This window comes from Alexandromys fortis, unplaced genomic scaffold, assembly GCF_014885135.2.
Source record: "Alexandromys fortis isolate MF-2015 unplaced genomic scaffold, M_Fortis_MF-2015_v1.1 scaffold_97, whole genome shotgun sequence".
In the NCBI taxonomy this organism is placed as follows: Eukaryota; Metazoa; Chordata; class Mammalia; order Rodentia; family Cricetidae; genus Alexandromys; species Alexandromys fortis.
In genome coordinates this window covers 483974-511494 of record NW_026067981.1, presented here as the reverse complement: position 1 = coordinate 511494, position 27521 = coordinate 483974, and the positions used below count along the sequence as shown (strand labels likewise).

General features: G+C 42.0%; 1 protein-coding gene across 1 annotated transcript; it reads left to right on the top strand.

The window, feature by feature from the left end:
- CUNH1orf105 (chromosome unknown C1orf105 homolog) lies at positions 1 to 27190 on the top strand. The gene is made up of 7 exons (XM_050158404.1): positions 1 to 295; positions 828 to 915; positions 8411 to 8515; positions 20935 to 21002; positions 23418 to 23482; positions 26169 to 26310; positions 27053 to 27190. The coding sequence occupies exons 1-7, from the start codon at positions 159 to 161 to the stop codon at positions 27084 to 27086; spliced, it is 639 nt and encodes a 212-aa protein (XP_050014361.1). The 5' UTR covers positions 1 to 158; the 3' UTR covers positions 27087 to 27190.
- Positions 27191 to 27521: the final 331 nt, after the last annotated feature.

Genomic DNA, 27521 nt, shown 5'->3' with positions numbered 1-27521 from the left:
TTTGGGATAATAAATCTGAGGCAGCCCATTCCCATAGCAGAGAAGCCTGTGGAGGAACTCACATCAGCTCACCCCCCCCCCCAGGACCAGGGAGGTGGCAGTAAATGAAACAATGGCTACTTGATGAGCGCCACACTCCTTCACATGGACAATGAACAATGAAGCCCTTCTCCCTGAAGAAGAGAGGTGTTCTTGGCAGGGCATCGCACTCCCTGTTTCCATTCCTTGGATGGCTGGGGCATGCCCAGTGTCTCACCACCCCCACACCAAGGCCTCAGCCCCTAACAGTGGGAAGGTAGGGAATCCTGCGGAGACAACTGGTGTGGCCCTGCCATAGCTCCATGTCACCTGACAGCTGGAAGGAATGTGCCAGTGACAGATAGCCTGTGGGGGAAAAGAGGGAAATTGTTTGAGTGTGCAGGGGCATAAAGTCCAGGAGGCCCAGCCAGGCATGAAAGGATTTGTTCTTGGTCTTTGTTCACAGCCATGCAGACATGTTGCTTTCAGGGGTGATCTTTGCCTGATTTACTTATATTCCATTTAGGACTGTAGTTGGTTAGGAGAGAGAGAGAGAGAGAGAGAGAGAGAGAGAGAGAGAGAGAGAGAGAGAGAGAGAGAGAAAGATAGCCTAAGAAGATGTTGCTCTTTGTAATGGTGTCTGGCAATAATATAGTTTGACCCGAGCCTGCATGGCCTGAGTCTTGATGGCCCGAGCTTTGCAGAACTATGGAACTGCAAGTCCCCAAGCCTTGTCTCTGAAAAAGCTGGGGCCTGCGTCTCCAAGCCATGGACTCTGATTCTAACTTCCTTTTGCTTTCATCACTCAGATATCATGCCTCTGCCACTGTTCTGACTTTATCCAAGAAGGATATGGATTTGCCAAATTTGCTTCAGGTTCCAGATGTCATATTGAAGGTACTCAGAATGTTTTAATTGAATCCCACTATTGTTTTGCCTCAAGCGTAGAATGTTGTGTGAACACTATATCTTTTCCTTGATCCCTAATATAGACTGTGAATGTGTTTCCTGTCGCCTTAACATGAGTCTGTGCCTGGCACATCATCAGTGCTCAATGAATATTTATCTGTTTAATTACATGAATTTGTATCACCACAAATAAAACCAGGTTTTATTTGTTCTTACCCTGACTCAAGTATTTTAGTATTCCAGTATGCTATAACTAAAAATAAATAATGTTAGAAATGCCAGAAAGGGAAAGCAGACATTATGGAAGTGTCTGTCAGAAGCCCTTCAGAGACGGCTTCTCAGCATCTAATGAGATCGTTTCTGGTTTCTAGAGACACTAACCCAGCCTCTTCCCAGCCCCCAGGAATTATGTATGTCTTCCCCAAACTAATCCCTACACCTGTGGGGCTTTCTGTTTAAAACTCCCACACTTCCCCTCCTCCCGCAGAAATCCCATACAACTGATTGCTGGTGGCCCCTAGAGTCACAGAGGCATCTGAGCCGAGGTGCTGGAGCTGTCAGCACTTGTAGAGGGACGGAAGGACACACCTGGTGACATTAGGAATTCTTTCACTTGTAAGACTGTAGGCATTCTCGGGGCTCTCACAAGGTCGTGCCTGAGGGAGAGTTCCCATAGCACTTGGCCAAGTGCCCAGCACGTAGTATGCGCTCAGTTACCATAAGCAACAATTATTAGGAGCCCTCATGTCAGTCCCTGAATGCTAACTGAACCCTTTTTATTTATTCTAACATGATACAGAAAAGAGTAGCTCGTTTGCAGCCCACAGAAATTCAGCAGGGCCAGGCTAGATGAGAGGAGTCTGGCAATACGGAAATATCAGAGAGTGGCGCAAAGTGCTTGAGATGGTAGTAGGGATGGTCACTCCAGGCTGGGAGGGGCGCGGAGAAAGGGAGGAAGTGGAGCCTGCATGGCTTGAAGGTAACACATTTACACCTATAATCCTGAGCAAAAGAGATTCAGGGAAAGGACGGGATATCAGAAAGATGTGGAGCCTGAGAGTGCAGGAAATGCTTGAGGAATACCCGAGTCATTCAGAGCTCCATGGAAGGGGAGCAAGGCTGCTGTGCCCAGCCAGAGCACAGCCAACGCATAAAGCCACGAACTGTGAGCAGACATTCCAGTAGTCCCCCTCACACCCTGAACTAGCCAGGCTGCTCTGACAGCCTGATGAGGAGAGAGAAGGGAGCAGAGACTGACCACAGACAAGAAGCTTTCACGCCCCCAAATCTAAGCTATTAAGACAAGCTCTCATCTGCTCTCAGCTGCCTGTTCCACTCGGCAGAGGTCTGCTCAGCGTCTCAGTGCACAGCCTAGACACTAAGACACCGATGCACCCCGTGGCTTTCCTAAAGACGACTAGAGAAGCCTTCCTCTCGCAGTGCCTAGCATTTGGTGTATGCAATACTGGTGTCTGGCCACTAGAGAACAGTTAGGAGCAACAACTTTCAGCAGCCTGACCAACAGTAGTTCTGAAAGACCAGTCTCTGGGCAGACCTAAGAGGAATCCCAAAAGCCCTGCTTCCAGCCACAGTGAGAAATCCATGGGGTTTGCCCTCATTTTCGTCTTACTAGGGTCTGCCCCTTCACTGCTGTGTGTGAGAGAAAGGTTGGAAGGGTCTCTGAGGAGTCTAGGATCCTTGTTCTGTTAGGCACCACGCGGTGCCTGAAGTCAGACCTCCAGAGTATGCTATGAGCTACCAATCCTTGCCACATGTAGTATGCAGGCTCAGCAGCTGCTCCTTCCCAGGCAGAAGCTATGTGGTGCCTCAAGGGAGTGGAATGTTTTGTGGACACTGGATATTCTTCTTTATCCCTAAGCCAGGGACCTGCCAAGAAACTGCCAATCATTGTGATGCCAACCAGAGGCCCTGGGCACTGTATAGGTGCAAAGGTTCTGACACCTGGCTCCCTTCCTCTTCTCCATCAAGAGTCAAGGGGCACGATTTGAACTCTCACATTCCACAGGAGCATTCCGCACTTGCCTTGCAGGGGCCATGCAGCAGCTGCAGGTACAAGTGTGCCAGAAGCAGACAGAGAGCAAAGATAGGCAGGACAGTCTGGGAGTGGGCAGCAGACAGTAAGAATAGGATGTATGGAGAGAGGGGCGTCTAAAACAATACCCATGGGGGTGGATAATGGGGAAAGCTTTCAAATGAAGGCAGGAAATGAAACCTGAACATTCCCTCAAATGTTTACCAAGCAGAATTTTCACTAGCCACACTCGTCTAGCACTTCACCTTGTGAAGGTGCCAGAAGCTCACTTACTCTAAGGCACCTGGAGGTTCTCAGCCTCCTCTGCCAACCTGTGGGGCCGAGTATGAGCTAGCCAGGACTTGCAGGCTACACACTGATTCCCGCTCTCAGTACCTTCCCCCACTGGCTCTCCCCTCTCTTTGATCCGACTTGGCTTTTCTGACCTAATGAAGTCAGATTAAACATGACAGTATTATTTATTTTGCTTTTAGCAGGGCTGTGACAAAAAGCTTTGGCTGAAGCCATTGCTCAATATCAGAGGGTGAGCTGGGAAACAATAAAAGATGAATCCCATTTTCTCACCACTAAGATCTCTTCAGCAGCTATCTCTCCTTGATTCTAAATTGTGAAAGTCATGGCCACCAAGAAAACTACCTCATATGGTCCTAAGTCCTTTTCCTGTTTATATTTATCAAACATGCAACTATAAAAACAATTTTAGAACAATGAATCTGATTGCTATAAAATGATGGTGGTCACAGAACTTAAATTTGAATAATAGTAAATCTGGATAATAGATACCTGGTTCTTTATTGTATGTTTAATATTTTTTTTTCTAGTGAATAGTGGGGGGAACTTTTGTACTTACTCTTTGATGGCAATCATGGATATTTTCAGATAGAAGGGAAAGGTGTAATTATTTTATGGGTTTTCTGGAACGTAAACTGACAACCCTTTCCGTCTTTAAAGGGTATTCGGACAAGTTTGCCCTCAAGTAGACTCTAAGGATCCACTGTTACCCTGAGGGGAAGAAATAATCTGTCTTTGACCCTTTTATAAAAAAGAAAAGACAATTTTCTACCTCTGCACCTAAGTGAATGAGTTACCAGATAGGCCTCTTAGACTTTGTGACTCCTGTTTCCTCAGTGGCTTACTTGAGAGAGGAAACCAGAGAGGTCCCTGTCAGCTAAGTCAGGAGTAAATCAGAAAGTTCCCTGTCAGCTAAGTCAGGAGTAAACAAGGTCCCTGTCAGCTCAGTCCGGAGTAAACAAGGTCCCTGTCAGCTCAGTCCGGAGTAAGCAAGGGAAAGCAGTAGATGTGAAGGGCAGAAAGGACGTAGGCAAATTATCATTATCCCGAAATCAAGCTGTCTATTTTTAAAACCACCATCTGGCACTTACATTTTCAGTTTTTGTTATGTAAACAGGTGTGTGTGTGTTTGTGTTTGTGTGTGTGTGTGTGTGTGTAAGGATGGGAAGAATAAAATAAACTTCAAGTTCTTTATCAAGCCAAAATCTTGGGCCTTGAGCAACATTTTAGGAACCTCTGGAAACACTGTCCTAAAATAAGATCTTACAGTTGTGAAATATAAAGAGGAGTCTTCAACATCTGGGGGCTGGTTGACATCTGGTTACATCTCTTTGGGCTTTTTAGAGGTTGCTGTCATCTTCCTGTTACCACTTCTGTCTGCTGTCTCGAGGGTAGCTGCTCAGAAAACAAGAGACACTTTAACGTTTCAGTGTCTCTCATTGGGGAGATGATATCACCAGGAGCTTGGCGCTGAGCCTGGCCAGTTCTCTCTCCCTTGCTGCTGCTTCTGCTCTGCCAGCCTTAGGAAGGAGAGTGATGTGGGGATGGTGCAGGTGGAAAAGACCTTGGCTCCATGGCTGGGAAAGAGCGCATGACCAAAGGACAAAAGCCCTCTCGCACATGGAATCCAAAATGGTTTATGTCAGCTTTAGATTTGCCTGGTGCTGCTGCCTCCTGGAACTCTGAGCCTACTTACCCTCCAAATAAACTCTTATTGGAAACAAGACTGGCTGATTGTGGGTCCGAGCTGAGGCATGGCCAAGATTAGCTTTACTCTTCAGGCACTGAGGTGGTGGGTTAGCAATCCACTTCTGTCCTTTTGGTCACAGGGACCATCAGGAGGGACTGCAGGGCCCAGAGGACTTTCAGTATTGGCTGACATCACCCAAGTAGCAGAACTCAGTCTAGAATGGAGCACTTCAGTCTCCTGGCCTGTGCTTCTCTGCAGCACCTTACAAAAGAATAACACTACTGTCCTGTAAGATCTCTGTGATACAATGTCGTAACAGCAATCTTTGTGTATATGTCTATATTTGCATCTGTTAATTCAAATAACTTATCATGACTCATTCATTCAATATTTAAGTTGTACACCTGTGCCCATTACAGTCTTTAGGAACAGTGTACGAGGCATAGTTCTTGCAGTTAAGTTAACTCTTAGCTGCTGGTGGGAACAAAAAGATGATTTTGAATAAATCAAACTGCCAAGAAAGTTTCACCAAGTCTATACTGGAATAGAGAAGTAGGCATCCAACTCAATCTAAGAGGGTGATAAAAGAAAGAGAAGGATGTGGGCTTTCTGAGAAAGTGTGAGAGCTAATGTTGTGAACTGGTCAGAATCTAGAATCACCTGAAGACCGTGTTTGCCCATTGTGTTAATAAAGATGGGGAGACCTGCTATTGAGAGGAGGGGATCCCAAATGGAGCACTAGTATGCAAGCATGCACTGAGCTCTGCTTCCTGACTCTCAATGCAGTATCCCCAACTGCTTCAGCTCCTGTCATCTTAACTCTCTGCCATGGCTGACTGCACCTTGGAACTGTGGGCCAGAGGAAACACTTACATTGCGTTCATCGGTGTATTTTATAACAGCATTGGTGGAAAAGAATTAATAAGGATAGATCAAGAATCTGGAGAATAGTTTAATCCTTTTGATGCCAAAGATTATAGCTACCGTTGTTCTGGAACTATGTAAGCATTGCATTGCCAGAGTGGGTAGTAATTGCTCCTTGGGGACTTCACCAATATATTTTCCCCATGGCTTGTCATCACCTCTGATCCCAACCCATGAATGGCCTAGTAGTATACTATGAGGTATTCTATAAGTCTTTAAATGTGGGAGTAACTGATAACAGAGAAGATAATACACAGATGCTTCTACTCCAAATGAGCCAGCCCAAAGATTTCCTCATAGCTGCTACCCTCCATCCAAGTCTTCTTAAACCTCAACCCACCACCAATGTCCCTTCTCTTTGTTCCCTGTTTTCTTTCTAAGGTCCCAGAGACATCATTGATGCTTTGGGTGGCAGATTTTTGAGAGGTCTGAAGACCTCAGAAATCTGGGAAATGGATGGCGGAGCCTTAGCTACAAGGTAGAGCACCTCTGAGTGCCTGGGAAGTCATGGCAGAGAGCTGATTCAGTTCATAGCCAAGGAGCATACACAGAGAGCTTACTGTCCAGTCATTCTCACCCAAGCCTTTTTCCGCCAGGCAACTAGAATGTTCTAACCCCCAAGGATGATTTGCTTGGTTACTCTCCCAGGTTTTGCACACTTTTCTGGGCCTGCAGTGCCTTCCTTTTTTCTCAAGTGCCACATCTGTTGACCTGTTCCTCTTCTCAGACCCTCCCCTCTACTTACTACTCCCAAGGAACTCAGCAGTGACCCCCCAGCTTCACTGGGGCCTCCTGCAGTTGTTTCTGTCCTAGAACCGTCAACATTGTTAGAGTCTGACTCTGAAGTGACCCCCCAGCCCAGAAGTTTGGGGTCCAGTACTTCAGTTTATGGCACAACAGGGAAAGCTGCAGAGCCTTTAGAAAGTCAGTCTCAGCTGGAAGTCAGAGCACTTGGGACTGAACTTGGAGAATTATACCTATCCCTGGTTCTGCATGAGCTGTCTGCTTCCTGGTCCACTGTCATGAGAACTTGTTGCTACCAACATCTCTTGCTGTCATGGACCAAATGGCTCTGTTCTGTCTCCCCAGCCGTGATGAACTGAAATCCCCAAAATTATAAACAGAATAAACCTTTTCCTTACCCATTTCTGTCGGGTGTTTTGTCATAGTGCAGAGCAAGGTAACTAATACAGCAGCAGTGCTTGGGCGTGCTAATTGCTGGACCATGAGCAGCTTAACACAAGAAGCTGTGTCTTATTTACCTAGGGGCACCTAATGAATAGTGAATTTATATTGTCTTCACATCTTCCTGAGAACTTGGTATTATTTATGTATTGTATATGACCTCACAAGAAATATTGGTTCTTAAATTATTGAGTCTATCCATTTGCATTCATGCTCTCACCTGCCAACCCACAATGTTAATACTGAGCTGATTCTTTCTCATGTCCTATAAAGACAAAGCGTATTTTAAATATTTGTCCGAAGAATCCAACTTTTGTCAGTAGTATTCAGTCTTCAAACTCCAAACGCCATGTACCTCTCAGGATGAGAGTACTTGTGATCAATGGGCAAAGGTCCCCTTCAGCGCGCACTAACCATGCTGGGTAGATGTGTTCATCCTTTCCTGTCTCCCACACCTCCCAGGGCAACAGGAATGAGTCAGGGCATACACGGCCCGACGGCAAGGAGAAAGCTTAAGTTGTCAGTCTTGTTTGCTTGTCTTTGCGGCGCTCTTCCCACCTATGCTCTTTCTATGGGTGAACTGCATTACTTTGACGCCAGTGTGCATCAGAAGGTGCTAGATCAAACCTCCAATGTAATTCTAGATCCAAACTCTCATCTGCCTCCTAAGGAAACCTCTCCAGACATGCACATTAGAGCCTCTGTTCAGGTATAAATGCTCTGAGGCTTTCGCCCATTCTGCAGGAAGTCAGAAAGAAAGCAGTCTGTACAGGGAACAGAAGGGCGTCCCATCCTCCTTCCACTAGCTGTTTCTTTGTCTTGGTTGGCACAGCCTTGCTTTCCCAATGAGGGGCTCACAACACATATACAGCTCTAGTTCCTCTGTGGCTTAATCCTCGCTGCACAGAGGGACTGCGGAAAGATTTATGGGAAAATCTTCATGGAGTCAAAAGGTCCGGGGTCACTTGGTGAAACTTGTTTCAAAAATGGGGGAATGTGCTTCCTGTAGGGAAACACAGCCTTTCTGCCACATATGCACAGGCTAAACGGCAGAGACCCTACTGTATTTTATTTCCTAATCCCCAGAGCTAGCTGTCCTTGCATTTCTGTCACTGTATACAGCAGTCCTTGTCTGTAGCTGCTCCCTCCTGCGTAAGCCCTTTCTGAAGCTGTAAGGTACAGCAAATCCCAGACTAAGCAGCCACTCTAGAGTGGCTAAAATAAGAATACCCATTTCATTTTTATGAAAGGAAGTTCCCCCCTCCCTGTTTTTAACTCTTTTCTGCCCCGAGTATCTATCTTATCCTCTCCTCACTCATATCTGTTCCCTTTCCCCATAGGCCAGAAAATACGAGCATGAAAATCTGTCGCCCAGGAACAAGCAACTCTACCACTCCACATGTCGAGAAATGAAAACAGTAGGCAAACAGAGAGGAAGTTCCCAGGTACAGAACTCTCCCTCCCTCCACTGAAGCTCTGTACAAAGACATAGTGATGGGGCCCTTTACAGGGAAATCTGACAGAGCCAACAAAGGAGGCTGTGGGTTCTGAGAGCAGCATCTGTTGGTACAATATAAGCCACTCTCTCCATTTCAAGAAGCCAAAAGTGAACCAGGATAGGTAGAGATGAGATGAGCCACTCTGGGGCTTGTCATTAGCTACACAAACACAGAGATTCTGAGGGATGTGGAGCTGTTCCTCATCCTTACCATCACCACAATACACACACACACACACACACACACACATGCACACACACACATAACACACATACACACATGCATGCAAATGCACACACAACACATACACATACACACAACGCACACATACATGTACATGCACACACATAATGGTCACACACAATGTACATGCATACACATGTGCACACACACATACACAAAGTCATCTCCACCATTGTAATTATGAAATAAGCTGCTTGCTTTGGAGTTAGTCATTAATTCAGTCTGAGTCACGGAAGAAGGCTGGAGAGAGGTTCTGCAGTAGCTTTGGCCAGCCAGAGCTGTCCCTTGACCCGAATAACTATAACTTGTAATGGAAAATAGTGGGAAGGAGGGATGCTGTGGGAAAGGAAGGCTCTCGGGAGATCTGGGATGACAAGGGCAGTGCTGCCACGTGTCGGAGTTGCTACAGAAAAGAGGATTAGGATTAGGGTAGCATGGCTACTGGGATTAGAATAGGGTATGACTTGATTTAAGGGTGATTTAGCTGACTGTTAAGTGCAGGTGATAAAGGAGCACTTTAAGTCTGATATCCACTAATGCTCCTTTGACTTGAGAAAGCCAGGGCTAAGGTTATAAGATGAAGGGTTAAAGGATGAGGGGCCCAGGGACCAAACAGATAAGGAAGGACTCTGAGCTGAGTGACAAGTGAAGGTGAGTTGAGTGAACCTCTGTGTGGCCGAAGCTCGTGGCAAACGCTGCTCTCGGGGTTGCCACCTGTTGGTTTTCCTCGCACCAGGGACCAGTGTTCAACGTTAGCATTGCCTGTGGTCTGGGCTGGGATTTCTCGTGCTTTCATTCCTGGAATCACATTTAGAGTACCCTGACCTCGGGCTAAACTGGCCACGGCCAAATGGAACACTTGGGACTTCAGAAGCTCCTGTTCTCAAGACCTCTTCCCTGACCTTTGCCCCAGCTCAGACCTGAGAGGAGTAGACCCATGTGCCCATGGCTTCCCTGCTGGCTACAGCTGCTACAGTCATAGCCTTCCAACAAAATGGTGCCTAGGAACTCTTCCCGACTGCTGTCAGAGCTGGCTGAGAAACTGGAGAAAAACAGCAAGCACACCTGGCATGCTAGCCTCGCTGTACCATGGGAAGGGACTGTTGACTGCTGTAGTTTCTCTCTCCCCCATGCTTCCTTAACGCTCCTTCAATGAAGACAGCAGGGGAGGATGTGACGACCCCTAGGAGAACTTTATCAGCATAGTGAAAGGTATCCACCACAACACACACACATAATAACATCATGCTTAAGGACCAAACACTAGATAATTTCCTAAGAGCAGACATGACAGGATGTCTATCTACACTAATTCTTCCTTCTCGAGACTGTGCGTCACATTCTAGCTGGGGCAACAAGAAAAGCTGCAATGGTCTGTCACCGTTGCTAAATAAGAGCCATACATCAGAAACGAAAAAGCAAAACTATTTCTATTTACAGATGGTGTGATTTTATATAGAAAACACCCCCAAGACAGACAGACAGACACACGCACGCACACACACACACCTATGACAACTAGTAAATTAGTATAATATGGTTTATGAACACAAAGTCTGTATGCAAATACCAAATTATTTCTATACACTAATAGCAATTCCAAAATAATATTCTCATTTACGAGAGTATCAAAACGAAAGTAAAATACACTAAAGAAAAATAGATGGGATCAGCACATTAAATTTTTTTAAAATTATGTAAAGTAATTAAGGAAGACCTACTAAATGAAAAAAAAATACCATCTTCATGGATTAGAGCATTTACTATTATAAAGATGGTGATTCTCCTCAAATTTATCTATAGTTGTGGCCACTTAAAACCCAAACAGCCTCTTTGTAGAAACTGACAAGCAGATATAAAAGTTTATGTAAAAATTAAAGAGATGCAAAATAGCCAAAACAGTCTTGAAATAGAAGAACAAAGTTTGTGAGCTCACAGCCTAATTTTAAAACCCACTACAAGGCTACAGTTAGGACAATGTGGTATTGATACAAGAATAAACATGTTGAGCACGGGAATGAAATTGAGATTTCATAATTAAATCCTTGCATTTCATAACAATTGACCTGTTGAAACAAGGATGCTATCATAATCAGGAAAATTCATCTCAATAAAAGTGCTGGAACAGTTGCATATAAATATGCAAAATAAAGAGAGGTACCTTTCCCTTATAACATATTGAAAACAAATTCTCACAATAATCAGAGTCTTAAATATAAGTGAAACCATAAAACTCTTACAAAGAAACTTAAGTGAAAACTTTTGTAGCTGTTGGTACGCTAGTTTTTTCATATACATACATACATACATATATAATGCAACACAAAGCCACAAGAAAAATATAAATAACGTATCAGTACAAACCCTTGCAGTCCTGGTCACCAGAAAGCTTCATAGTCCTCCGAGCTTGGAGACCAACTAGGGGAACAATCTCAAATCTGTATATTCACTTTATTTTTTAGAAGAAAACATTTCTCCATCAAACCCAGCTTACAAAGTTGCTATAGCTAGATCCCATCCTGAAAAAGGAGATAGTGTTCAAACCTCATCATACTCAAGGGATTAAAAATCTCTGATTATCCCAATTCTGATGACTTACTGGCCATTCTGCCAAACCAGCACAAAGACCTGAAAACTCACAAACCGACTTGATTCCAATGTGACCACAGTACCAAGCCCAGATAAGACCCTACACTAAAGAACACGTATGTTTTACCATGGAGGGGGACAAGGGTGCCACTCTCAAAAACTGAGACAAGAGTCCTAGCTCTTGAGACCTAAGGCATTGGCAGCTCCTGGAGGCAGGCAGTATGCTGTAGTCCTCCATTTCTGCTGAACCCCGACAAGTGGCTGATTATAGGCCCATGCCTCCATTCAGTCTGAGACGAGAATAGGCTTAGTGCTGAGGTCCCTTGTCACTGTATCTCTGTGTATATAACTGGGTATGGGCTCTAGTCACCACTGGGCAAAGCAACTGCTTGTGGGCCTCTACTGCACTGGGGCCAAGAAAGACAAAGTAGTTACCTATCACCTTCTTCTCCCATGCCCAGTTGTTTATGGGCCCATGCCACCACCAAGACTGGAGGCACGTGCTGCATGATCCCCATTGCCAATGAAAGTCAGAGGTCCTTGAAGGCAGCAGAGCTCGCTCCAGCAGTGCCTCACAAAGCTACCATTGTTGCTACTACTCCTATAGTTTTTATGACCACATAGAGGGACATGCCACCATAACTGTTGTATATACCACACCTACTCCGTGTCCCCAGCCCAAGTTCTTTTGAATCCCAATCCAGCACACCTTGCACTCAAAGCTTCTGATTAGCGTCAAAGAATTTATAGGGAGATTACGCAATAGCTCCCATCAGCCCCAAAGTCAACCTGGCATTCCTTGACATAGCTTCTAGAGTAGCGATTCTCAACCTGTGGGTCATGACCGCTCTGGGGGTTGCATATCAGATCTTTACACTGAGATTCATAATAGTAGCAAAATTACAGATATAAAGTAGCAATGGAATAATTTTATAGTTGGGTGTCGTCACCACATCATGAGCAATTGTATTAAAGACTCACAGAATTATGAAGGTTGAGAGCCACTGTTCTAGAGAAAGCCCCTTAGTAAGAAAGTTGCCTTATAAAAGTAGTAGAGATAACCGAATCACCAGATACTCAAATTTTAACAGAATCATGATGAAATTAATAAAGCAAGGTAAGTGGATGCTTCCAAAAGAGCACAGTAATATTCTAGCCATAGGTAAAGAACCAGGCTGATGAAATGCCTGCTGAAGAACCTCGAAGAGTGGCTACAAAAAAGCTCAGTCATATCAAGAGGATATAGAGAAATGAATGAAATTGGGGGAACAATGAATGATGCAAATATAAAATTCAGCGGAGATATTTTTAAAAACTAATAGAATTTGTGGAAAAGAAGAGCTCAATAAGATGGGTTTTAAATAGTCTAAACCTTAATACTGGACTAAAATTATTCTACTACTCAAGTAGAATAATTTCTAAACTTAAAAATAGGTCTTTAAAAATATCCCAGCCATGGAGAGACGGCTCCGTGGTTAAGAGCACTGGCCACTCTTGCAGAGGACCCGGGTTCAATTTCCAGCACCCACATGGCAACACTCAACTGTCTATAACCCCAGTCTCAGGAGATTGAATGCCCTCTTCTTGCCTCCTTGGGTATCAAGCATGAATGTGGTGCACATGCGTACATGAAGGCAAAATACACATACACATAAAATAAATGTTTTAATAAAATAACATAAAATATCCCAGCCAATAAAAAATGAAAAAGATGGGAAGGAAGGAGAAGTAAATAAATCAGAAAAAGGAGAGGAAGGTGGGGATAAAGAAATACGAAAACTGAAACCTTTGAGAAATTATTAAATAAACAAATATCCACACTTTTGAGTATCTGGATGATAAGAAAAGGGAAGGAGACATAGAAACCCTGTTCAGTAAAATAATTACTGAAAATTCTCTATCTTGGGGATTGTGGCCATCCAGTTACAGAAGAAGGGTCACAGGTCTCCACACACACATTACTAGAAAAGATCTTCACCATGGTGTGCTATATGCCAACTGTATTGGACAGAAACTTCAAGAAAGGCACTCAGTAATATTTAAGGGAAAGTCCTCTAGACTGATATCAAATTTCTTAGCAGTAACATTGTAGACCAGGAGGAAATGGAATGACACATACTAAATTCTGAAGAACAGTCAACCAAAAAATACTATACTCAGCAAAGGTATCCTTTAAGAATAAAGACTTCAAGAACAGCAAGAATAAGGAATTCATCACCACCAGGCTGGAATTAGAAACAATGCTTAAGGGCATCCTATGCCAAGAGGAAGAGAAAAGCAGCCACAGTCATAAAGACATAAAAAACTATTGGAAAATCAAATATCCAAAAGAGAAATAAAGAATGATCAAGCTTGCCACTCTGCACAGTAAGGGAAGCAGACTAGAATAGAGGATGTCACAACACAGTGAGATGTCTCCATGGTAAAGCACAAGTCTGGCATCTTGAGTTCGAGTCCCAGAACCCACACAAAGGGGAAGGGGTGAACCAACTCCACAGAGTTGTCCCCGCCACCCCCATGCATGCTGTGACATGTGTGCATACCCATACCCAGTAATAATACACTTTTGAAATCTTTAAAACGGCAGTCAAATTAATCGGAAGAATTTTATAAAATAGCATGAAGAAATCTTTTCAATCATAATTCTGACTATAAAAATGGCATTTCTTTCTACAAAATACTATTCTTCACTCATATAATGCATTTGGACCATGATATTTCCTCCCCCTTCTCCAAACAGTCTCTCCCCCCACCCAAGTCCACACCTCCTCCTTTCTCTTCAGAAAATGGCAGGCATCCCAGGGATATCAACCAAACATGGCATGCCCAGTTACAATAAAACTAGGCACATGCCCTCATTTTAAAGCTGGATAAGGTAACTGGTAGGAGGAAAAGGGTCCCAGGACAGGTAAAACAGAAACAGTTTTGCTCCCACTGCTAAGAGTTCCACAGGAACACCAAGCTACACAATCATAACATAAACATAGAGGATGTAGGTTAGACTCCTACTTTTTCCTTGATTGTTGGTTTAGTCTCTGTGAGTCCCTGTGAGCCCTGCTTAGTTGATTCTGTGGGCCATGCTCTCATGGTATCCTCGACCCCTCTGGCTCCTACAATCCTGCCTAGCCCTCTCCTGCAGGATTCTGCCTAATATTTGGCTGTGGTTCTCAGCATCTGTTCTCATCAGTTGTTAGATGAAGTCTCTCTGATGATGCTTCTTAGACTCTGGTCTACAGGTTTAGCAGAATGTATTAGGAATCATTTCAGTAACTTTTTTATTTCCAGTCATGGTTGGCTCTATCCTGGGTCTCTGGGCCATCCGCACACTGGCTCCTGGTTTTCCAGGCAGTGTCTAGCATGAACTCCCTCTCGTGGCACGGGTCTCAATTTGGACCAGTCATTGGCTGACTGCTCCTGCAAGTTCGGTGCCACCTTTACCCTATCACATCTTTCAGGTAGGACTAACTGTAGGTCAGAGGTTTTGTAGTTGGGTTGGTTTCCTAATCCCTCCACTGGAAACCTTGCCTGGTTACAGAAGAAGGCCGGCTCAGGTTCCATAGCCCGCACCACTAGGAATCTTCACTAGGGTCACCCTGGTGGACTTCTGGCAGTTTCCATTGCACTACATTTCTGCCTTGCCTCTGAAATGCCCCCCAATTCCAGTCTTCTCTCCCAGCACTCCCTCCCTCTACAACCCCCCCCATCTAATCCTCCCGCTCCCATCCCCACAAGCCCCCAGTCTACCCACAAAATCTACTCTATTTCTTCTTCACTGTGTCCCACCCCCCTTGGGAAGAATGTTATTTCTTAATTAAGATACAGACTGGCTGCACGCTACAAAAATAAGACCTACTGACATAGCATGTACAAGAAATTGACTTCATCACTAAAATAGACTGGGAGTGAATAGATAGAAAATGATCTTCCACACAAAGAACACAAAAGTGAACAACAACAACAACAAAACCTATTCAATCAGACAGAGATCCCAAGGAGAGACTGTGAAAACAAAGATCACTGTAATCACTTTAACAGATGTCACAATTGTACATGTGTGTGCAGAGATGTATGTATGTATATGTGTCTGTGTATATACATCTGGCAGTGAAGAATCCTTCTTTTTCAACAAGCAGTGTATCTATGGGAAGACACAGGACCCGATGCAGTCATAATGAGAACTTTAAAGGCACAGCTTTCATCAGTGAATAGCTAGAAAGAAATACAAGAATTAAACTATAGTATAAGTAAGTGGACCTAGCAGACGTTACAGAACATTTCTTTCTTATTCTCTTTTTTGATAATAATTCTAATTACATTGAATATGTAGTTTCATATTAAATTACAGTCACATTTAAATTTTTATATAAATGGAAAATGAGTCAAAGATTGTAAGTCAAAGCATTTTCCTTAAACAAGCTCACGTCTACGTGTAAAAATTCATGTATTTTCTTTAAAATTCACAGTGAACACTTTAAGAATGTATAAAAGCAAATATGTGACAATAGTATAGAAAATAAACCATGTTTGAAAGCACAATTGCACAGCAGGTGTTGTGGACATCATAGGTTAATTGATACAGGGTTATTTTAGTAAAGAAAAAAGCCACTGTAAGTTCCTTTTAGGTAGTGTCCACCAGTGTGCAGTCCTTAAATCTCTTGAGGAATCTCAGGAAAGCACTCCCACACTCCTTCTCTTTGTTCCTTGCTTCCAGTTTTTTCAAGAAATATTGAATTTATGAGGAAACAATTCCAAGCATTATAACTTTCATCTTCACGTCAAGGTCTCATGGGAACTGGGATCCAAAGTCATCTGCACCTGTGAAGGTCTCTCTCACAAAACCAAACTACAGAACCCTTCATCCAAGGTTCTTTTTTAGACAATGTGATACCCTTCAGGATAAATTATATGTTTTGCCACAAAACAAGACTCAAAAAATTTGAAAACTGAACTTTATTTTCTAGCTATAATAAAATAAACACTTAAAGAGTAAGTTTCAGAAATTGTATAAATTCATGGAAACATACTAACAGATATTGAATAAGCAATAGATTACTGAAGAAATAAAAAGGAAATTTACAAAAGTTTTAAGCAACCACAAATGTAAGCCCCATTATATTCCAAACATACCAAAATATATAGCAACACAACAGGAGCAATACTACGGAGGGGAGTTTACACTAATAAGCACTTATATTTTAGATGAGGAGGGGAGCTGATTTCAAATAAACAACCTATTACATATCTCAAGGAATGAGAAAACCAACCTCCAGATTGCTAATAGGAGTAACAGCCAAGGGGTGGTGGCCCAGGTGTTTAATCCCATCACTCAGGAAGCATAGACATGTGGGTGAATTTCTATGAGTTTGAAACTAGTCTAGTCAGAGAAACCTTGTCTGGGTCTGAAAAAGCCTGGGTTAAAACCGGTCTCGCTGAACATAGCGGACAATGAGGACTACTGAGACCCCAAGAACAATGGCATTGGTTTTTGATCCTACTGCACCTATTGGTTTTGTGGGAGCCTAGGCAGTTTGGATGCTCACCTTACTAGACCTGGATGGAGGTGGGTGGTCCTTGGACTTCCCACAGGACAGAGAACCCTGATTGCTCTTTGGGCTGACAAGGGAGGGGGACCTGATTAGGGGAGGGGAAGGGAAAGGGGAGGCGGCGGTGGGGAAGAGACAGAAATCTTTAATAAATAAAAAAAATAAAAAACTAAAACANCTCTTTGGGCTGACGAGGGAGGGGGACTTGACTGGGGGAGGGGGAGGGAAAGGGGAGGCGGCGGTGGGGAAGAGACAGAAATCTTTAATTAATAAAGAAATAAATAAATTAAAAAAAGAATAATAACAATAATGATAATGATAATAATGATGAAAAAAGAAAGAAAAAGAAAAAAGGAACAACAAAATTCAAAGCAAAATAAGAGACTATAACACAATACAAAAAAATAACAATGAAATAACAAAATGAAGAGCCTTGAATGCCCTCTCACGGCTCTTAATGCCCAGAGGGTTTAGTCAAACCAACTGGGTAAGAAAAAGAAAGATATGATACAGATAAGGAGGGAAGAAGTACAGTTATTGCTACTTGTAGGTGATAAGAATACATATATATGTACTTCTATACAATATATGTATGTGTATATATCTACATATATGTAAAGAGAGAGAGGAAGTTAAAAACCATTAAGATACTATTTGAACTGATACGGTCAGGAAAAGTTCAGGATACAAAATCAGCATACAGAATCAGTATTTTGTTAGCAACAGTAACATACAATTGTTGAAAAAAATCACTGAAGGAATTCTATTCATAATAGCTATAATAAAAAAGATATCTACAATAAAAATTGAAGAATATAATTTTTTATTTAATTAAATATTAATGAAATTAAAGAAATCATTAGTTGTAAGAATTAAAACTGTTAAAATATTTTACTTAAAGCAAGCTCTATATTCAATACATCTTTACTAAACTGCTGATGGCATTCTAAACAAAACTAGAAAAAAATTTAAATTCATATGGAATCTTAAAGAACTCCAAAGAGCAAAAGTTATTTTGAGCAAACAAACAAACAAAAACCAAACACAAATGAAACAAAAGTTCTCTAACTTCAAAATATACAACAAAGCCATAGTAACAAGCAGAGCAAGGTGTCAGCAGACAGCAGACACACAGACTGGTGAGCACAGAGTGCCCCATGATTTTGCAGCATTGAATTCTCAACAAAGAAACTGGAGGTATGCACTGGGAGAGAGGACAGCCTCTTCATCAGCAGTGCTAAGGTAAACAGGTACTCATGAGGAAAAGAGAAAAGAGTGACTCCTCGTGTCTTACAAAAAGAAAAGGAAAAATAGATTAAAGACCTACTAGAAGGAAACAGGAAAGTTACTTAAGACATTTATAGGCTGTGATTTGGAGGAGCATGTAAGACACCCAAAGAACAGAAAACAAAACAAATATAAATGCATGAGATTATGTAACTATATAGGCTTAAACCATTATTTATCTTTATGTAAGCTAAATATCTGAATGACAAAAGAAACAGAGTGAAGAGACACCTGTAGGATGGGTGGATTGCAAACTACTCATTTACAATGGGCTAATATCTAGAATATATAAGGAACTTAACATTTCAACAATAAAAAATCTAATATAAATGAACAAAGGATATGGGCAGTCATTTCTCGGAGGGAGAAATTCAAAGGGCAAGCAGATTATGGGGGAAAATCTCTACTTCACTAGGAAGTAGTGAAGGCAGATCTTGTTCTGATTAGAATAGTTATTACCAAAATGTCCATAAATAATGAATACTGGCAAGTAAGTGAAAGAAAGGGAATGTTTGTGATTTGTGGGATTGGGAATTAATGATTATGGAGAACAGCATAGCATGATGATTCCTCAAAAATAGGACTACTGTGTGATCCAGCCATTCCTCTTCTATTATAGAGTCAAAGGGATTTTATATCAGCACATCAAAAAGGCATTTGAACAAGCAAGCTGCTTACTATATTGTTCACAGTAGCTAAAATATGTATCCATCCTTGAGACCTATAAGGGGATGAAATGATAGAGAATAGGTGGTACATGCATAATGGAATATTATTCAGCAACATAATAGAATCTTCTCATTTGCACCAAAATCTTAACCTGATGTCACTGCACTAATTAGATGAAATAAGTCAGGTGCAGAAACACAGTTATCACCTGTTTTCTCAAATGATTTTTAAAAAGCTGGTCAGGATATACAATAGACATGAATGAAAGTTGAGATGGGTGGACAAGAATAAAGTAAGCTTGAATAATGGGTACCAAAGCATAGATGGAACTGAAAAGTCCTAGAAGTCTATAGCACAGTGGGATGGCTTCACTTCATGACACCCTCCTATTTTATGTGCAGTGAAAGGAAGGAACTGGAAAACTCCAAATACAAAGTAATAATTAGTAGAGGAGAGTGTTAAGTATCAAACCTGGCACACTGTACTGAATAAACTAGTGTAATCGTGTGCTTGCCACCTTTTTAAAACTTCAGAATAGAGAAAAATTATCTGCCCTGATTTGATCATCATACTATATACCCGTATCAAGTGATGCCCATCAATCTGTGGACTTAAAGTTTCAGGAAATCAATAATAGTGGAAAGAATGACTAGATTCACCCAGATGCAATTTGTCTCGGACACAAAAATGGCATCATTGGCAACTTTGCTCTGTGTGCCTCTAGACTCCGCACTATGCATAAAATCCTACCAGCCAGAGTGAGGGGTGGTAGAGCGTGGGTCATGCTACTCTACGGGAGATAGAAAGCTCCCTGCTCCTCCCTTTGGAGTCGACTGTAGATGACATCTAAGGAAAAGACAAGGCCCGTTTCTGGCATATTCTCTCCCCTTCTCCCCCTAGGTCCTTACTGAAGCCATTGCTGCTCTCACCTCCCCAGCTACTCTTTGACTCCTGATCGTTTTTTTCTTTTTCCTCTTTCATCTCCCCCCAGTCAATGATTCAGAACAATCTGAATAAAAATGCTAGACCCTTCAGGTAGAGGTGGCATTGAATTTTTTGATTTTCAGGCACCCCTAGAGGTATTGTGTTACAAGGGGAGGGCCTGCTTGTGCTTCCCAGCCACCCACCTAGCTTAGCCCCAAAATAACCACACAGAAACTATATTCATTAAAACACTGCTTGGCCCATTATCTCTAGTTTTTTATTGGCTAATTCTTACATCTTAATTTAACCCATTTCTATTAATCTGTGTATTGGCAGGTAACTGTAGCTTACCGGCAAGATTCTAATCAGCATCCATCTCAGGCAGGAGATCCATGGCATCTGCTACTCTTCTCTTCTTCCCAGCATTCAGTTCTCTCTACTCCACCTACCTAAGTTCTGCCCTATCAGGCCTAAAGCAGTTTCTTTATTCATTAGCCAATGAAAGCAACACATGAACAGAAGAGCCTCCTACACCAGTATTGGGCGTATAACAATTTGCAGTTTTATTGTGTCATGAATTTAAGTCCCCAGTCATTCAGTTAGTAGGCTGAGTGAACACCTGCACCCATGTTTCATCGTCACTGCCATGTCACCGACATAGGTCCGATCATCTTCAGTGGAAGGGTTCTGAGTGGATGGACACACTCCTGAAGGAAGCCAGTGTGGAGTGCTGGGATCCAACCTAAAGGAGCTCAAGAGTGCTTTCAAATGTGCTTCAAATCAGCATCATTTGCTCAGTAATTCTGAAAATGTCTTAAATGGGCAATTTAGGAGCTAGAAGTACAAACACCGCAGTGTAGCAATGTAGTCTATCCTCATGAAGATGCAAGTTTATCAGGAAAGGCGGATATCTTAAGCAAGGAAGTGCAGTAAGATCTTAGGAGTGTTCAGAGAGCAGGCCTTAGACCGTGAGGCAGAGAAACACCAGGAACCAGAAAGATGCAAAAGGATCTGTGAACAGTTTCAGACACAACTCAGGTTTGCTAACGTTTGTTGTTTAGATCAGAGTGTAGTTACAGCCAACATATTGAATCAGGCCTTTTTTCTCAGGTACAACCGAAAAATTTCATAATCCCAGACCATGAGAAACCATCCTTCCAGAATTCTGTGAATCCCAGGTGAGCCAAAGATGTAAGCTGGGATCTGACTTATACTCTGGTCCTTTCTGTTTGGGACACAGGATTGGGACTGAAAGGGCAGTAGACAGAACACCCTGGGAATGAACATTATAGTGGTTGTATCTTCTGTTGGAGCCGTGAATTAAATGATTTCACTTCTTTACAGGAATGATTAAAGTTACTATTAGCACAGCCTGCCTTTTCACCAACATAAGAACTACATGAAGAGTGGGTAGGCTATTTCTTCATTGCCCTCAAGCAGATAACAATTCTTATATAGATGATAGATATCTAATTCACAAAATATGGGAGATGACACAAAATTTGTCCCAAGTTCAAGGCATCCTCTTCATCAATTTAAATTTAAATCCTATTTAAATTCCACTTATCTATTCTATTTTGTTGTTTGCTGCAATACCATAGGATACAAAAGATATAACAAAAATGAAATCAAGTCAAATTCTCATTAGTTGGAGTTTTTAAGCTTTTTCTTGTATTTGACTATCAACAGTGAAGAATTTACTTCTTCATTTTTTAAAGCTCTAGGGAGAACAGGGAAGGAGTTGGAGGCATGGCGGGGGCTGTGCACAAATAATAATGTTCTCATTATGAAAATCTCAGCAAAACAACCTCCAGGCCCAAATATGATGCTAAACATGTATGAAAAATCATAATGAAACTCATTGTTTTATACAGCAACTAAAACAATCAAAGCTTAAACAACAACAAACATGGACTCACTCTGGCTAAGGCTTCAGTGTTCTGAATGCCTTGTAATAGATGGTGGAATGTGAGCACAGATTCATCTTTACAAAATAATTATATATGATGCTAAGGCAACACTTAATTCTCTCCCTTATGTAAAGAGAAAGGTGGGAGCAACTAGCAAGTCTTTCTGTAATCTCATGTGGCTCAGAAGCAAATGTTCGATTGCTTTTATGACATTACGGCCTTTTGTTCCAGACTGTGACACAAGTCAGGTGCCCTGAAACCATGCAGCGCTGGCTCAGGTACACAAAGGTCACAGAGGGAACATGTGTCCGGGCAGTTCAAGTTCCAACACTAATAACATTTACTCATACTTCTTATCATAATAAAAGTAATTCTGATAGATACTCTTTGCAAAGTGTGAATAGGAAACTCTTTGAATCAAGGGTTTCTGAGCAGAAGTTAATTTTTCTGTGAAAGAGACTTGGAAGCCTGTTGCCCTGGTTTATTGAGAATATTTTGTACTTTAAGTAAAGCACTTAATCCTTAAATCGCTAATTGGTTTTATTTTAAGCAAGCAGTTCTCATTACTTTAAACTGTGGCCAAGAATTGAATCATCTTAAAATTCTCAAACTTTTGTTGGTTTCATTTTCAACATAATAATGAAAGAAAGCCTACCACTTCTGTCTGATACTTACGTAGAATGACTGTACAATACGGACTTGAACTTGTTTAGCCACTTGCTAAAGAACTTTCCATAAAAATGGGACACAATTTAAAAGACTTTCCTCCCCACAGCCTTGGCTACAAAGAGAAATGGAGAACTCATGAAGTCTCCAACCAAAACATAACAAGTTTTGTGTTTCAGGAGCAAATGACTGACTTGAAAGATTTCTTACTTTTTATGGAAATTAGAGAATATTTCCTTAATCCCTACTAGTTTTAGACTCTGCATGTTCTTATAGTAGAATAAAATACTTCTGAAATGAAGGTTTTATCAGAACCCATTAAGATACTACCAAGGAAAAGCACTAGAGAATTAGTGAGTTTGGGGCAATTAACTCTTTTGCCCTGCTGCAGGGGGCCTGGAGGTAGGTCAGCAAATGTTGGGGTGGAGACTGCCTCTGTTGTATGCGTAAAGACAGATACCTGAGAGGAAAACTGTTGGCTCAGGAACCTCAAGACCAAGTTCTCATTACAAAGGAGGTTTGTTTGTCCCAGAGGGACAGAGGGCAGGGAATAAGAGATAGAAGGTGAAGGGGATAAGGGAAAGGGGCAGGGGTGTTTGTCCTAGAGGGACAAAGGACTGCGTCTGGATAGAGAGGAGACAGTCACTGCACTGCACGTAGGAAAATGGCAGTTTATGAAGGGAAAGGGGGAAACCTTGTGTTATAATGAGTAGATTTCTTTTGATTAGGTGTGTTAGGGTAGACAGAAGGGGCTTTTGATTACTGGCCTTCAAAACTTTGATCACTGGACCGTAGTAGTCGGGCTCAGGAGGAGGAAGTGAGCGAATAAAGGAATAGGCCTTGGAGCCTAGCTTTAGGAATGTAACCTAATGGTTTTTCAGCAAGGCAGAGGGAATGCAGAAGGGCAAGGCCTACCAGCGCCATGTTTGCCAGGCCCAGGCCAGCTAGAGTCCTTTAATTCCTCTTCACTAAGATCTAGTCAACTGACTACTGTGTTTTCTTGAATCTTCCAATCAGAGTGATGCTCCTTCGTCATTCCAATGTCCAGCAGTTTAGTCATCCCTGCAATGACATCCCAACAGGTTTGTTTTCTCTTAGAATAAGTGCTTCCAGTGTGATACATGCTCTACCTGGGGCCAGAGAATGGAAAACTTTGTTTCTATATTTTCTGGGCAAACTCCGTTCTCTGTCCCTTTTTTCCTTTGGATGTGATAGAATCATTGCACAGCCTCCTCCTCCTTTTAACTGCAGCTCACTCTGTCCACTCTAAGGGTCTCGCATGTTTTCATGCTTTCTCCAAGGTCTCTCTATATCACATAATTCTGACTAATGAGCCACTTGCTAAAGAAATTTCCAGAAAAATGGGATACAGTTTAAAAGGCTCCCCCCCCCCAGTCCCCGTGACACAAATCAAAGTGGAAAGAAAGGCAAGTGCTTCACAACATTCCTGAAACAGTCTCACTACAAAGCCACAGGGTCCTAAAGCGCTGCCTCCCCCGAGAAGCCGCCCAGTGCTATTCTAAGTTCTAGTACTACTTATAAAACAAACAAACAAAAAAGACAGTAGCATATCCCAGACTGCAGCACTGAGTTATGTCCCGCCCCTTAGAGACAGGGGGCAATGGAGTGACAAATATACAACTAAGCCCAAGCTTCAGTGATTTTTTTTTCTATCAAATGGATCCCAAATAACTGAAACTACCTGAAACTTTTGTTTCATTAGATTTGTACAGTAAAAGAAATAAAGTTATGGTTGCTATTTTATCCTAGGAAGTTGCAGAGATTCATAACCAGAACTGAACTGAGAAGCCACCTAGAAAGGAAAGTTGAGAACAAAAGGGATGTCTCGGGCAGATGCCAAAGGAAAGACCAGAGTCCCAAAAACAATGGCCAGTTTGGGAAATCCAACTCCATTGCAGTGAAAGAGGGTGACCCAGTTCCCATGAGTTTCTTCTCACACATCCAAAACCAGTGACCTACGTCATGATTTTGATTAGGCCAAAGGGAGCAATGGAGATCTAAGCTTAAAAGCATCCACCCAATGAAAAACCCACCAATATTCTCTGCTCAGCTTTCTCCCCTAGCCAAGGGAACACTGGGAGATACGTGCACCCAATCGGTCTCAGTGTCCTCTGTGCTAGTGACATACTTATTTTGAATTTTTCTTGGACCTGGGTTTTTTTTCCCCTCAAATTTGTCTTGGAAAGTAATGAATCAAATACGCATGTCTGTATACACACACACTTATATCTCCTTCCCTCATCAAGATTATTTTGCAACACCAAGTAGTAAACCCTGGGAATGCTTCAATTATTAGCATAAAAACTAACTGAGGGCACATGGGATCAGCATGGCATTTTCTTGCCCATAGAGTCTAATCTAAGACAATAATACTGGAGATGGAGCTGCAGAACCATTTAGGGCTGAACGTTGGGGGATCTATAAGTGATGCCAGCTAAAAGCTCTCTGAGCTAGGCTTTGTTGTTATGTGTGTCCTCCAAAGCATGGGGGAAAGTGTAGCACAGGACCAGAAATGCCTGCTCCCAGATTGTGGTCTGTTTCTGATTGTTTGGTGTCTGTGTTCCCACTTTAAAAGCTAGAGCAGCATTTTGTTTCACACAATATAAGCTGGACCAAGCCACAGCTACTGGCAGGCCAAGCCTGATGGTTTATATAGCTTAGTCATATCAGAACTTCAGTACTTGCGACTTATTGCCTAAGCTGCCACCCACATGCAAACATGCTATGAATACAGAATCCCGGTGTTTTCACTGCACACAGTTATATAGTTCATTTGTAGGTCAAAACAGTGATTTCTAAAATTTTCCTAAACTCACCCAAACTTTATCATCAGGATCAGAAATGGTATCTGGAGGTTACGTGGAATTCATTTCTCTTTGCCTTGATCCCATGAGACCTGCAGACCTTTATTCTTGATGAGCCCTGGTGTTATGTTACCCACCTAACATGTGTTTAGCGCCTGGCAGAGAAGTGTGACAGGATACAGAGTACTCAGTTGAGACTAAGGGGAGCTAGATGCTGGTCCTCAACCTGTTTGTGTCCATCAACCTGAAATGTTGCTGCGTTTGAATGGCAATGAGAAGCCCGAGCTGCACTCCAGACTCTCACGCCTATAATCACTTTAGCACCCATTTGGCTTGATCAAGCAAACTTGAGAATTCAGGGCTTCAACCCCCATAGTCATTCAGTTGCTCCCAATGGGGAGGTGTTGTATGCACGATCATCTCCTCTAAGCAATGTGTTCTGGAAAAGATAAGTATAAGCATTTTTTTTTTTAAATCCAATCCTGTTGGTAAGGACTTTAGAATTATTTGCAACTTTAAGTTCCTTTTGATATACTAAACCTTTTCCTCCTGTGGCCTATTTGTAAAATCATGGCTGTTTATTTTCTCAAACTTCCAAAATTTCCAGGACTATGGACACATGCGTCCTGGAACAGTCTCCTGAGAATTGAGCCCTCTTCCCCCTTGAATTAATATTACAACTCCACATATGCTTTATCTTCAATGTAGTTGGCAATACTCCTGCCTCTTGGGTGTTATTTCTAAATTTCACTTGGCATCTTCAATCGGATTTAGAAAAGTTTAATGTTCTTGGCACGAGATGGTTCTATTAAAAGAAATGCTTATGTGAATTTTGAGTATTTGCTAAGGCTGGAGGAGTCTCTGGTGGCCCATCGATACATTGTGGTTTTGAAAGAACAGTGTTCAACCCCTTATTCTGTACCCTTCTTGCACTGTCTTCTAGAGAGCATTCGCTACAGACTGCCCATTATGGGCCCCAGGACTGCTATCTTCCACAGGCTGTTGTCCAGTGCCTACAAAACTCCTCAGGAGACTCAAGGCCTCTCCTTCCCCAGAAAGAAACTAATGAACAAGACCGTGAAGCAGTGAGTGGTCAGAGCTAATTACCCCAAACTGTCAGGGAAAAGACCACCTCTCCAAGCTGTTCTGATGCTGGTGCCTTCCTGTAGTCTCGCCTCTCCCAAATGATGATTCACCCTTTCCTTCCTACATGCTGCTATTCTAGCTCTTCCCACTTTTTCCTAAAGAGAAAATGATTTACTTTACATAAATATAAAGATTTATTGATTAACACAGAACATGATATGTGTCTTTTGTTATTTTGCTGAAGATTTTAATGCATATTATAATAAATGACAATCTTCTCCTATAAGTTATGGGTTTTCAATGGAAGTATTAGGTTACTCTTTCAGGCAAGAGGACCAGGGATAGCTCCTAGAGCCCTGTATGTCTTTATCTTATTAGGAATCAAGGAGAAAAGGGAGAAAATCTTTTTTTCTATCAGTTAATGTCATAGATAGTAATAACTGGAAAATGGCAAATGATTGCTGGTTGCAGTCTCCAGTGGCTGGGACCTTGCCTTCTTGCAACACCTCTATTATTGCCTTGCAAATTGATCAGGTGTTCAGCCACTCTTGGCTTGTATTTTATAGTGAGGTTATTTTTATATGAAAATGTATGCTTCCAGATCTATCCTGATCTGTGTGTACACAGTGTGTGGAATACAAAATAATCCTAAACTTTCAGATTTTATATCCATGGTCATATATGTTCCAAACCAAGTTTCAAGAGGTTTTGTATTAAAAAAGAAGCCCTTCTGTTTCTTAGGAAGCAACTGCCTATTGGAATCCTACCCTCCTGACTAAATGGATGTCAGACCAACCTATGAAACTCATCCTGTGCCAACAGCTTTTGAAGACTGGAATTAAGAGATCTCAGAAAAATGAGCCAGTGTTCAAATTGAACTCAACCAAAACAAAGAAAAACAAAGAGAACAAAAACAACAAAACCTGCTTCCTTGTCTTGTTTCTGGTAGGCTGTGATTCTTATTTTCACTGCAATTAGATTTCAAGAACTTCAAAAAAAAAAGTATCCGTGAATTCTAATATAATTTCAGACAATTTAACAAGCGCAGAAAAGTTTTCTTTAGTTATTGTTTGTTGTTTATGCATACTTCAGCAAAAGAACTTAGGTTGCCTGTGCTCATGACTGAGGGGAACTACTTAACCTCCTGCACAATTATATAGGGCTTTGGAGGCAATCTGGACATTGTGTAGTTTAGGAGATGAAATGCTTC

Coding starts and splice junctions, on each gene's coding strand:
- CUNH1orf105 (XM_050158404.1), top strand. CDS start 159: ATGAAGCCCTTCTCCCTGAAGAAGAGAGGTGTTCTTGGCAGGGCATCG. Junction 8,516..20,934: donor AACAGAGAGGAAGTTCCCAG/GTACAGAACTCT, acceptor CTTTTTTCTCAG/GTACAACCGAAAAATTTCAT. Junction 23,483..26,168: donor CTGCAATGACATCCCAACAG/GTTTGTTTTCTC, acceptor ACTGTCTTCTAG/AGAGCATTCGCTACAGACTG.